The sequence below is a fragment of the Scomber scombrus genome, chromosome 6 (genome assembly GCF_963691925.1).
Source record: "Scomber scombrus chromosome 6, fScoSco1.1, whole genome shotgun sequence".
Lineage (NCBI taxonomy): Eukaryota > Metazoa > Chordata > Actinopteri > Scombriformes > Scombridae > Scomber > Scomber scombrus.
The window spans coordinates 33,531,435-33,545,216 of record NC_084975.1 but is presented as its reverse complement, the minus strand read 5'-3'; the positions used below and the strand labels follow the sequence as shown (position 1 = coordinate 33,545,216).

At 38.3% G+C, this 13,782-nt stretch overlaps 1 protein-coding gene across 1 annotated transcript in view; it reads left to right on the top strand.

The window, feature by feature from the left end:
- The window catches only part of LOC133982539 (anoctamin-1-like), a 205,529-nt gene that overhangs the window by 130,200 nt on the left and 61,547 nt on the right, over window positions 1–13,782 (top strand). The window contains exon 13 of the mRNA XM_062421594.1: window positions 4,882–4,893. Coding sequence (XP_062277578.1) covers window positions 4,882–4,893 — 12 coding nt within the window. The remainder of the gene's footprint in view (window positions 1–4,881; window positions 4,894–13,782) is intronic.

The following is a 13,782-nucleotide window of genomic DNA, read 5'->3' as shown; positions in this document are numbered from 1 at the left end:
CTTCAACATAATTGCTGATGAAGCTACGCTAGTGCTAACGCTAGCAGGGCTTCAGCCAGAGTGCTCGTCAGGTCTAAAACAACCCTAGCTGAAAAAGCTAGTCTAACTCAAAGACACTTGTCTCTAATGGAGACATTTTGTCTGCGACTGCAAAACAGTCATCATACATCATTGTTTTAATGAAGCTGCTTTCACTGTGGTGAGCAGAGTAGCAACAAAAGGCTACCCACTAAATACTATTGTTGTTTCATAAAGAAAATTAGTGAGTCTGGTGATGTGTGAACTTGACAATGAAAATAATGTAGTCAGTAATAAATAGCATAATTGCTGGTTTACAATTTCACACTTTTTACTCAGATTTCTAACTATAAAACTGAGATATTGCAAAAGGAATTTGATGTGTAGTAGTCACGGCTTTTAGTTTTATTTACATTAGGTTGAGTTACAAGGCAATTTAACTTACATTGTTGGGTAGATAAAGCATGTTTGCAAAGTTAAATGTTGCATTATGTGACAATGTTTTATGTTCTTGAACTATAGTCTAACTAATGAACTCCATGGTTTCTTCAGGCTTCAATCATTATCAGCATACTTTTTAAAAGGCAGCATTATCAAATTATATACCATGATAAATATCAATATTGATCAATTATGGGGAAAAATAGATCATGATCATATTTTTGGCCATATCAATCAGCCCTAATCTGATTTGGAATCAGGTGTTTTTTGAAAGTTGTAGGATCTGCATTCAGAACATCACGTTTGATGGAAATATGCCTAGAAAGATAAATAATAATATAAACCAGTAGATTTGCAAATCTACCAACTTATCCTTGTTCTTTGCTATTTACAATTAAAGCAAGCACATTAGGCAATAATCACTGTACCATAAGATCATAAAACCTGCTGTTATTGTTATATTTCTGATAAAAGTAAATATGGCATTCAGACATTCTGCCATGTCTCAACTTGTGTTAAACCAATGTTAATTCTAGTAATTACCCATTCAGTGCTGAGTTACTCCTAACTCACATCATCTAATAAAAACTGTTTGGGAAATGGTTAAACAATATTGAAAATATAATTTCTGTTGTGCTTTTATTTCATTGCTTAGAACTGGCAAAATAACAATAACAATATGTGCATATTTGTATGACTTGTGTATCTTGTTCTTACCAAAGAGGTTTTTGGAAAAAGGAAAGATTTCATGAATGTCAAATTTCTTAAGTAAAACTTTACTAATGAAATAGTTTAACCCTTTGGTAAAATCTCTCTATAAGCATGAATCATGTTTTAAATCTCATCAGCACAATCCTTTTTTTAGATTATTATACTGGATTTCTTGTGAGGTTTTTTTTACTCGTGCAAATAAATGCATAACTAAAATAAAGGAATTTGTGTATACACACAAATTAAGATACAATATGTGCAAACACTTGATGAATTAGGCATTTGTTTCAAATTCAACTTAATGTTCAAAGAATGACACAGTCTGTCAAGGTGTTTTTACACACATTTTATACAGTATATGAACAGCATCATAGTCATAGTGTGAATTTCTGAGATCTGGGAACATGCTGACATCACTACTGTCTGAGAAGTCAACACAAGCAGTGTAAACAAACAGTTTATCCAGAATACTCAAACTAACTCAATTTGGACAAACTAAAATTTGTTAACAGTCCCTCATTCCACAGAAAAACTGTGCATGTACAACGACAGTACAGTAGTCTCTCATTTCACTCTGCCAAAGCACCACAAAGCAATCTATCTTGCAGTATTAATGCTGCAAAGTCTGTGTGAAAAGGGGGGACGCTAGAGGGCAGCAAAGGCTTTGCATAGTACCACTGGCCAGTATGACAGCTTAATCTCAGACTGGAAATTACTGTTTATTGTATTGTGACTGCAAAATGTCCTCCTTCCCTAACTAAGTGATTTTCATTTCAACTTCAGTCCAACTACTGTTTTACAAGTATAATCATTATGAAATAATGTTTTTACTCATTTAAATCATTCTGTTGTTTGACAAAGGAAACAGGGCATTGGAAACGGTAAATACGAGCATATATTGGCTCTTACTAGTGGCACCTGTTGTGGTTTATTCAGGGAGGGGCATTTTCTGTCTCTGAATTAGAATGGCAGATTGATATGAGATAATACTGTAAATACAGTAGGTCAAAGAAACAGGTAATGTTTATAAACATTAATGTACATTCATTTTCAGAGGTTAAAATGAGAATCAAATCCCGTTCAGATATTAGTTTGTTACACAAGAACAACCCAAAGTGTCCACGGAGTATATAGTTGAGAGCTGTATTTTTACTCTTAATCTTCCTACACCTATATAATATTCATTCATGAATGTACAAATCCAACACCTACATGCCCTAAAGTCACATACATCCCCTGAGCCGGAGTGGAGTGTCTTTAAGTGTAAAATGTCTGTGTGAGATGTACCTATGTGGTACTTTGGTCTGTATATAATGCCTGAATCCCAACTCTGTCAGGACTATTCAAAATCCAAAGCAAATACAGCATGTCAGTATGTCATGCAAAATTATCTAGAACTAAGTGTCAGTCTTTCTTTTTTTTCCTTTTTTCTTTTTTCCCCCCCTTGGTTATTTGAGTTGTCTCATGTCCTGTAGTACTGGAAATAATACACATATACACACAAGGCAGGTTGTAGCATGTTCAAGGACATCTACTTGTGTCTGGATCTAATCATCCAGAACATAAAGCAAGGTTATTATAGTTAGCTTAAACTAAACCAAAGCAGACATAGAGAACTTAAAACTAATTGATCAAAGACATTTGAGGTTTTCAAAGTAACAAAAAAAAAAAAACAACAGCAAATACAGTTCCCTAAAAGGCTTTTTATGTTCATTGGAGTGTCACCTACGTCTTTATATTAGTTATACTCAAGAATAAAGCCAGTATTGTATTTGTATTGTGTATGATTCATATGAATGTACCTTAAAATTCAGTCATTCATTCAGTATAACACTAAGATTTGTTTAAAAAAAGAGACATTTTATGTCAATTTCTCATAATCACATGGTTATATATGTATAACTACACATAAAAAATGACATTATTTCATTTTGAATACCACATATTTGATGTGTCATTGGTACAACTCTAAATTTGTTGAAGGTTTTTAACAAACAATGCAAAAATATTCTTTTTACTTTATTCTTTGAGATTTGTTTTCGCCTCCATGAGTCACAAAAGAAAGTTATTGTACTTTAATATAAAATACTGGTATTGTGTACTATATGACAATATTTCATTACATTGAATGACGCATATCAAGACAGCCCAAAATATTGATTAAAGGTGGTTCCTTTAAAAACAACAATAATGATCCTATGAGCAATTAGCAAAGGCAGCACCAGTATTTTTCTTTTTTTTTGTTTGTTTGTTAATTGTTCAGTTAAAAACTGTAATAAATATCCATTATTGATACAACAAATAAATATGAATTGTATGACATGGGATAGAAATGCTACTGTCATTCAGTGTAACGAATGACAGTGTGGTATAACCTGGTCTACACTCTTGAAACTGCTGAGTTATTTTTATAACCCTGCAGGTGTGCAGGCTGCTGTGTTATAGGTTGGGTGAGTTTGACCTAACATTGGGTTAAAACCAGTGACCCAGCACAATGGGTTGGAGATGAAACCTAAACTCATTGCTTATTATTCTTTACAGTCTGTCATTTTTATGCAGACAGAGATTTTACCTCACCTTCAACTCTCTTTGCTCCAGCATATCATAGGAAACAGTAACACGGTAAAACTATGATGAAATAAAAAAAATGTTTTACATAAAATGTAAAATAGCTCATAAGCTATTGTGTAAATGATTTACCGTTTTAAATCATTTTATTTTAAATGAATGGCCTTCGGACACTACATTTACACATGCCGTCTTTGACCCTACTATATAATGAGCCTCCACCGCTGGAAATTCAAGTCTTGGATATGATGAATTATTGGACTACACTGAGTAAAGGTTTATTTTGTTGACTCGTACAACTCTTTTCCCTATGCTATCTCAGGCTGTATGGTTTATCTTCTGTGGTTTCTGAAAATAAACCATACACATATATTAATATTTATACCTTTTCTTAATTTAAATGGAAGCTCTACTAATAGTGATGATGATGACTTTTTTACTCATCACACATGTGCTCAACTCAGAATATACTGAGATTTGACTGGACTGACTTTGATCAGCTGCTCTGGAACCCAAAACACTCGAGTTTCTCATTTAAGGTACATCAGCTTGTGAACCCCAGATACCCTGGTAGCAACTAATAGGGATCCAATTGAACAAATAAACTCAGAGTTCAGGGTCAGGCTCAGAGTTTGTTAAATATGCTTTCTGGAATAGACCACTGCTTCAGACTTCTCAAGAATGTCAGTGTTCTTAGTTCTCAGCTATTAAATTGTGGAGTCTGGTGTAATTGTTACAAATAGAAACTGGCTAAAAATACAAAAAACATTTTGGATACAGCAAAAACATTTATTCTATTGAAATTCTTAAGACAGCAAATCACTCTGAAAGAGTTGAAAGAAAGACAAACAGAAAATCAGGTCACCAATCTTAAAAATGATCAAGTGCAGGACATGTTTTCAGATACTGAAGAAAGGTAAAAGCCCTGTTAAACTGTTAAACTGTTATGTTTTTGTTCATGTTTTGCTATTTAAAAAAAAAAAAAAATGTTTATACACGTTAAAAAAATATTTTTAATGTCTCTTCAATAAAGTAAAATCAGATAGTGAAATTAATGTTATGTATAATGTTAGTTAAGGTTATCTATGTTGTTTTTACTAACCCCCCCCCCCCCCCCCTCTCTCTTTTATTCGGTTTTCACAGGAAGCTCTCAAGGTTTGAATACATTCCTATTACTTATAACTCTCCTCAACTCTTTACTCTTTATGTTCTTCTGCTACTGCTACTTCTGCCAAATTCTGATCATAATACATCACACAAAAAGTTATGTATGTCAGTGTAAGTGGCATGTGTATTGTTTGTTCTACTTACATGGTGAGACAGGGTTTGCAGACTCTAAAGTAAAGAACCCTGGTTTCTTTTGAAAGGGAAATCTTTGTAGTGATGATGATCCAGTTGTCTTCCAAGTGTTTCTCAAAATTTGATTCAGAACTTTCATATGACCTCTGCACACAGCTAGTGAGATGTGCTTTGGAGAAATCTGTGTTAGCGTGTGCAGTATCTCGCAACATTTAAGACAGATTAGCCAAATGTTGTTAAAAGGTGTTTTTCCATTTAACCCATCATCCTGATATTGTTGGTCATGTCTGGGAAGTTTAGTTTGCATCTATGGCCACTGATGTTGCAGCAGAGAATAGACAACAAAGAGGCCTTCATGTGGCATTGTATGTGACCGAGTCATTTTTCAACCATAGTCGTGCACAACTCAAATATGAAATTACTCATCCAGCAACATAATTTATATTAGAGTATTATAATACAATGGAAATAATTAAGTGACAAGCACAACAAAAGACAAACGAGTTCACTGAGTCAAATCAACAGTACAACTTATTTCTGAATTGACAATTGAAGTTACCAATTATGTAGTCTGGATCTTGAAAATTAGGAATTGTAGGCCGGTCTGGATTTGGAAAGATTCCATTTGGAGGAGAGCTTCTGGTTTAGGCTCTCCTAGTTTGGATTCTGAACTCATAACTCTAGATTTTGAGGTCTCAACCTACCTTGTTTCACTTGAGTTGTTGCAACTAGCTTTGTTTGACTCACTCACATTTCCTGACTAGCATTGATTATCATTTTTAAGACTAGCATTGTTTCAGCTGGCTGTCATTTTCTGAAGGCATTTTCTTGACTGACATTTTCGGACTTTTATTTCCACAAGTCTCATTGATTCAACCAGCAAAAAGCATGGTTCCTCATAAAGAAGAAGGCCAGTAGAAGGCCTCACTGATCATTCAGAATTTCAGTGCAGAGAGTCTAATCCTCCTCGTATGCTAGAACTGGTCATTTTAAGATGAAGTGAACTGACTGAATTAGCACCAAACTTAAACTGTATAGCACACAAACCATCTACACTATGCACAACTATTAAAAACGATATTCTGTAAAACTTTATTCTCTACGTTCAAGACCTTTCAAGAACATTTTTTGTATACTTGCATAATTGGCTAGAAAAACAGATTCTGAATCGATTTCAAGTGTCTGTCTCAGCTTGCTCCCTGGCATGTAGCCACTTTTTTTCCATCACATGGTTGTCGTTGCTTTTGCCTTTTCCTCGCACACCTATTCACTTCTGCAGCCTTCAAACCAAGATTTGGTTATTGATTGGCTTGACTGGTAACTATTCTACAATTTCTAATATGTTCTTCATCTCTAAATCAATTTCCTGTTTATTTTACTGATACACACATAAATACAATACACACATAACTCTCTCTCTCTCTCTCTCTCTCTCTCTTTCTCTCTCTCTCACTCTCTCTCTCTCTCTCTCTCTCTCTCTCTCTCTCTCACACACACACACACCCACACACGTTCTCTGTTTTTATGGGGATTTTTCTGAGGTGTACAAACATGAATGATTATTCTATCTTCATTAAAAAAAAGAATGTACGCTATCTAGGAATTTCAAAATAAAAGCCCCAGATAATAGTTGTACCTTAACAGGGAGTAGGATGATGCAGTTTTTCAAAATAAAAGCCCAATAGGGTAACTTAATCATAACAGGAACTTCAGGATGAACTGGCCGTCAACTATCACTGTATGTTAACAGTAATTGAATTGATCCAGGAAACTCAGGATGAAGCGGTTATTTGAAATTAAATACCTGGCAAGTAACTATTTTAATAAGGAGTAGTGAATTTTAGATAGCATAATAATACAAAGAATTTCTTCTTTTGCAGTTTTAAGGCATTTTATTTCTACTTAAACCTTTGGAAGTATATAATTTGCCTTTCAGCTGTTTCAGCAGTGATTCAGCACTCAGCTTCTTCAGTTAATGAACTTCACATCCCAGTTCTAGTTTTACCTTTAAACTTCCAGGTTTTCAAAGCAATACATTTCAGTTGATATCAACAGTTTTTTTCCAGATATTGTTAGCATTGCTTCAGCAATTTCTTTAACTTTCAGCTTCCAGTGTATTTCAACTTTCATCATTCACTGCAACCTGCAGGGGTAGCAGCATCTGCCAACGGCAGCAGCTGGGAGATGCAGTAGTACTGGCTAACAGCTTCCAGCTCTCACTCACAACTATCACAATCTAGTCTATTCTTATTCTTTGTCTTCCAACCGGTGTATTTCCGGCACATAGCCACACACCCACTAAATTTGAAAATGTGAAATGGCCTTGCCGATGTTAGGTTTGTCCATTCATTGCTCCTGTAGAAACATGGCGGTGCAACATGGCAGCCTCCGAGACCCGCTCCTTATGTATATAAAGTGCTCATTCTCAGGTAATACAAACAAAAGTCTTAAAGTGACTATACACTAATTAAAATATACATATGATATTCATAGACATGTATATTATGTATTTAATTTTTTACCAAGTCTTTTCTGTTAGATGCCACTAGTATTAAGTTGTAAGTGCATGGGCAACTACTGGCTTGAGTTCTTTTCTGTAGTATTTATGAACCCAATTCAGATAGGCTGGAGGCAAAAGTTCAGTTGATCTGAATTTTCAAACATTTTTGAGCAAAAAGCATTTTTCTGCTAAAATTCAGTTTTGACACACGTTATGTGTATTATTGGAAAAATCTCCTTTGTTAACATCATGTGACAGCATAAGCAAACAATGTAATTATGTATACAGTGTATTAAAAATAGTGTGTGTTTTTCCTTTAATTTAAATATTTCTTGGCAACTTTACCATAGAATTTTTCTCGTATCACAATCATGAGTCAGTGCATGTAGCTCTTGGAACAAGCTCATTCAGAGGTAACTAAAACAGCTGACAGCATGACCGAGGGTGCTAGAGAACAAAGCTAAATGTCCTGAAATAATTGGAAAAAATATCTTTGCCCACTTCACTGTCTTAAATAAAAGTGAAAAACCCAATGACACATTAGTGCTTGATCATCACTTGATCCTTATACTTTATCACTGTACTTCACATTGTACCTAATTTCTGTACTTCATCAGGTATATGTAAACAAGGTCATGTAGAAGGAAACAAATATATTGTACCAACAGTATGTGAGACTGTGCATATTTCACTTTTGTTTTATGTGTTCTCAAATAAACTTTGTGTTAAACTAACCACCTGTACTGCAGCCATAAAGAATAAATAAATAAAAACAACCATAAAAGCCATAAAGCAACAACATGGAGCAATATAAAAGATAATAAATACATAATAAATACTCAGTGCCAGATAGCAGCTCTAATAGATTACACAGAAAGATTACGGAACCAAACTGTGATGCCGTACCTGATCAGGCTCTCTATAACTGCCAGATAAAATATCAACATAAATTTACTGCCAACACCATGAACTCTCAATGTAAAAAATGCAACTGTTGTTGTAGTCTGCGACAGAGGTTATCAACATGTGTGCTCCAGGTAAGTGAGTTATCAAAAAGGAAAGTTTTAAGCCTACTCTTAAATGTAGAGAGGGTGTCTGCCCTCCGGACCGAATCTGGAAGATGGTTCCACAGGAGAGGAGCCTGATAACTGAAGGCTCTGCCTCCCATTCTACTTTTAGAGATACTAGGTACCACAAGTAGGCCTGCATGCTGGGAGCGCAGTGTTCTAGTAGGTACATAAGGTACTATAAGCTCTTTAAGATATGATGGAGCCTGATCATTAAGAGCTTTGAAAGTGAAGAAAAGGATTTTAAATTGTATTCTTGATTTTACAGGAAGCCAATGCAGTGAAGCTAAGATGGGAGTAAAATGATCTCTCTTTTTAGTTTTTGTCATTACATGTGCAGCTGCATTCTGGACCAGCTACTTGTTAATACAGCCAGATAATAATGAATTGCAATAATCCAGCCTAGACGTAACAAATGCATAGACTAGTTTTTAACTGTCATTTTGAGACAGAATGTGTCTGATTTTTGCAATGTTATGTAGATGAAAAAAGGCAGTCTTTGAAATTTGTTTTATGTGTCAACTGAAGGACAAATCCTGATCAAATATAACTCCTAGGTTCCTTACAGTGGTGCTGGAGGCCAAAGTAATGCCACCCAGAGTAGTTATATGATTAGTTTCTAAGGTGTTTGGGCTAAGCACAATAATGATAATTTTTTCAGAGTTCAGTAACAGAAAGTTGCACGTGATCCAGGCCTTTATGTCCTTAAAGCATGCTTGTAGTTTAGTCAACTCATTGTTTCCCACAGACCAGGTAGCAATGTGTGGTGCAGGGTCGTACGGAGACCTTTTGAGGGGCAGGCGGGAGGCGGGACGGAGGCGGCGTTGCCGTTGTAGCAGCGATGCTATGTGTCGGTAACCTAGCAACACTAGGGGGGTCCGGGGGTATGCTCGCCTGGAAGAACATTTTGAAAAATAATAGGGTTGCAACTAACGATTATTTTGATAATCGATTAATCAGTCGATTATTTTTTCGATGAATCGAATAAAACATTTTTTTTTTTAAATTTCCACCCCTTCATTCATAAACAAAACATTATTTCAAATTGACATTGCAATAAAGTTCTCAAACAACATGTTGCTGCTTGGACGTCCCTGAGCTGTTAAAGTAATATTAAATTATAAATAATAATTTAAACAAAACAACTAAATGTTAATGTCTGATAGCTTTAACAAAATAACATACACATGTATGCTACACAAAAAGAGGTATTTTCTGTAAATAAAAGATAAATAATAATAATGGTTTATTTTTGTAGTTACCAGTTTTACTTTTACCATCATTAGGCTTCCATACATAGCTACTAGCTGCTGCTCTCCTCCTCTCCTACTGCTGACTGTGAGATCTGAGCAGGTAGAAGCTGATAGTTCACTCACTATAACCAGGGAGCAACAAGGTTAATGATCCACACTGTGACATTATATCATTGATATGATGCAAAAGCGATAGAAAACCGATCGTTTTTTGTGCATGTGCATACATGCACACACTTTCTAGTTTTATGTAGTGTGAACTGCTCCTACACTTTAGAAGACTTGGTGCGATTGGTTTAATAAGTGTGTGTACGAGAATAACAGGGAGAAAGAGTGCTATGCGGAGATGAATGAACGGAACAATATTTATATTTAAAAATCACGTTTAACAAAAAAAAAACAACAACAACCCAGAATCAATTCGTGGCGCTCGGTGTTGATTCTGTAGCGCCGCGCCACACATTGGTCTATGTATGGGAAACACTGGTTAACTGGTTGCTTTCATCTGGCCTTATTGATAGATATAATTGAGTATTGTCCGCATAACTCTGTGATCTCCGTGAAGATCGATCTTATAGAATAGAATAGAAAGTCTTTATTGTCATTGTACGAAGCACAACGAAATTGAGATGCCGTCTTTAAAGTGCAGAAACAAAAATAAATAAATAATTGCCATTATTTAATGCAGTTTAGTGCATTTATGGCTTTAGCGTAAAAGCTGTTGTGTAATCTATTAGTGCGTACTCTCAATGTCCTGTAGCGTTTGCCTGAGGGCAGCAGCTCAAACAGCGAGTGTCCTGGGTGAGATGGGTCCCTGAGAATATGGCGAGCTTTCCTGAAACAGCGGGAACTGTACAGATCTTTCAGGGAGGGGAGAGGGCAGCCGATAATCTTCTGGGCTGTGGTGATGACCCTCTGGAGCGCTATCCTCTCTGCAGCTGTGCAGCTGGAGAACAAAACACACACATGGAGCAACAATAAAAGGACACGAGCAGTTTTTGTGAGAGTTGGTTATTCCTGAGTACTCTCAGGAAGTACAATCTCTGCTGTGCCTTCTTAATAATAGCAGTGGTGTTGATGCTCCAGGTCAGGTCTTCCTCTATGTGAACTCCCAGAAACCGGAAGTCTGTGACCCTCTCCACACAGTCCCCGCTGATGAACAGGGACGAAGTGTCCGTTTTATTTCTCCTGTAGTCTATGACCAGCTCCTTTGTCTTGGTAGTGTTCAGCGCCATGTTGTTTTCTGTGCACCACACTGACTGCTGCTCCACCTCGTCCCGATATGCAGACTCATCCCCCCCAGAGATGAGCCCCACCACAGTGGTATCATCAGCCAACTTGGTGAAGCTGTTGCTGGAGTGGACGGAGGTGCAGTCGTTTGTGTGGAGGGTGTAGAGTAGGGGGCTCAGCACACAGCCCTGAGGTGATCCAGTATTTAGGTTGAGCGCTGAGGAGATGTGGGGGCCTACTCTCACCCTCTGGGAGCAGTCAGACAGGAAGTCCATGATCCAGAGGCAGATGGAGTGAGATATTCCCAGGTCTGACAGCTTGTTCACCAGTCTGTTGGGGATGGGGATGGTTAAACGCCGAACTGAAGTCCACAAAGAGCAGCCGCGCGTAGCTCCCCTGCTGCTCCAGGTGGGACAGAGCAAAGTGGAGAGCTGTGGCTATAGTGTCTTCTGTGGACCTGTTGGCTCTGTATGCGAACTGGTGAGGGTCAAACCTGGGTGGAAGATTTGAAGTGATGTGCTTCCGGACCAGTTTCTCAAAGCACTTCATAATGACAGGTGTAAGAGCTACTGGTCGGTAATCACTCAGGCTGCTGGTGTTGTTCTTCTTTGGGAGTGGGACAATTGTGGAGGACTTCAGGCAGGAAGGGACGGCAGACTGAGACAGTGACTGGTTAAAGATCTTGGTGAAGACCCCAGCCAGCTGGTCTGCACAGTCCCTAAGCACCCGTCCAGAGACGCCGTCAGGTCCTGCAGCTTTCCTCGGGTTCACAGCCTTCAGCGTGGACCTCACCTCATGCTCCTCCACCTTGAGGATGTGACTGTTTTGGGCTGGTGGATTTAGTGTGGCTGCCTCCGGTGACTCCACCTCAAAGCGGGTGAAGAAGTGGTTCAGCTCCTCTGCCAGTGAGGCGTCACCAACAACAGACAAGATGTTACTGGGTCTGTAGTTGGTGATGCGCTGGACCCCCTGCCACACCTGCCTGGAGTCGTTGCTCTGGAGACAGTCCTCAATCCTCCTCCTGTAGGCAGCCTTGGCCTCTCTGATGCCTCTATTCAGATTGGCTCTAGCAGCACTGTACAGCACTCCATCACCAGACCTGAAGGCGGTGTTCCTCTTCCTGAGCAGGCACTGCACTTCTTTAGTAATCCAGGGTTTCTTGTTGGGATAAACCCGGATGCATTTGTCAACAGTGACAGTGTCCATGCAGTGCTTGATGTAACCCAGGACAGCTGTTGTGTACTGTTCTAGGTCCTGATGTTCGAAAACATCCCAGTTTGTTGACTCAAAGCAGTCCTGCAGCTGTTGAGAGGCACCTTCAGGCCAGATTGTAACAGTTCTAGATGTGGTATGAGCACTTGTTTTGAGGGGGGGGGGTATATGCTGGAATTAAGAGCAGAGACATGTGGTCTGACTGGCCCAGGTGTGGTAATGGCTTAGCCCTAAAGCCCTTCTTGATGTTAGAGTAGACCCTGTCCAGTGTGTTTGCTCCCCTGGTAGCACATTTAACGTGCTGATGGAATTTAGGGAGCATTGCCTTTAAATCAGTATGGTTAAAGTCCCCTGTAATAATGTGAACAGCCACAGGATGCAATAATGTGAACAGCCACAGGATACATACATGTTGTTGTCATCTAGTGAAAATGGGCGGGCTCGCTACACGCGTGATGACGCGAAATTTACATTATGGTCACGTGTCGAAACTCGAGCGATGGCGCGACAGATTCTCATTTGTCGCGTTCATCACGTTTGGTCTGAACCCAGCTTTAGTGTTGGTACACCAACTGTAGTTCACATACATACATAACCCCCCTCCTCTACTCTTCAAGTCAAGTCAAGTCAAACTTTATTTATAAAGCACATTTAAAAACAACCTCAGTTGAACCAAAGTGCTTTACAGTTATTAAAATACAATATAATCAGACACAAATATAATAATAAATAAAACAGTAAAGGAATAATAAGAGCTCAATTTAAAAAAGAGTAAAAGTAAAGATAAAAATACAATAAAATAAAATAAGAGCCAAGGATTCTCGCCTAGCTGTGGCTGAACGCCAAGGAGAAAAGATGGGTTTTCAGCAGTGTTTTAAAGTGCTCAACAGACTGTGCAGCTCTGACCTGGATAGGTAGGCTGTTCCACAGCTTTGGGGCCGCCACTGAGAAGGCTCTGTCCCCACGGGTACAGAGTCTGGACCGAGGTACTGCCAGGAGCAGCTGGTTTGCCGACCTAAGTGCTCTGGACGTACTGTGAGGCTGCACAAGCTCTGCTAAATAAGATGGTGCCAGACCATTTAAACACTTAAAAACAATTAATAAAACCTTGAACTGGATCCTAAAATTAACAGGCAACCAGTGCAAAGATGCAAGGACGGGACTGATATGATCACGCTGTTTCTTTCCAGTCAGCAGGCGGGCAGCTGCATTCTGGACAACCTGTAACCGGCGCAGTGCTGACTGGTCGAGACCAACAAGTAAAGAGTTACAGTACTCTAGGCGTGATGTAATAAAGGTGTGGATAACTTTCTCAAGATCCTTTCTAGGGAGATAAGCCTTTACTTTAGCTACTAGTCTTAGCTGGAAGAAGCTCGTTTTAACAATAGAGCTTATCTGTTTATCGAACCTAAAGTCACTGTCCAAGATAACACCAAGGTTCCTTGCAAAAGGGTGACAGTGAGACTTCAGGATGCCAATGGCG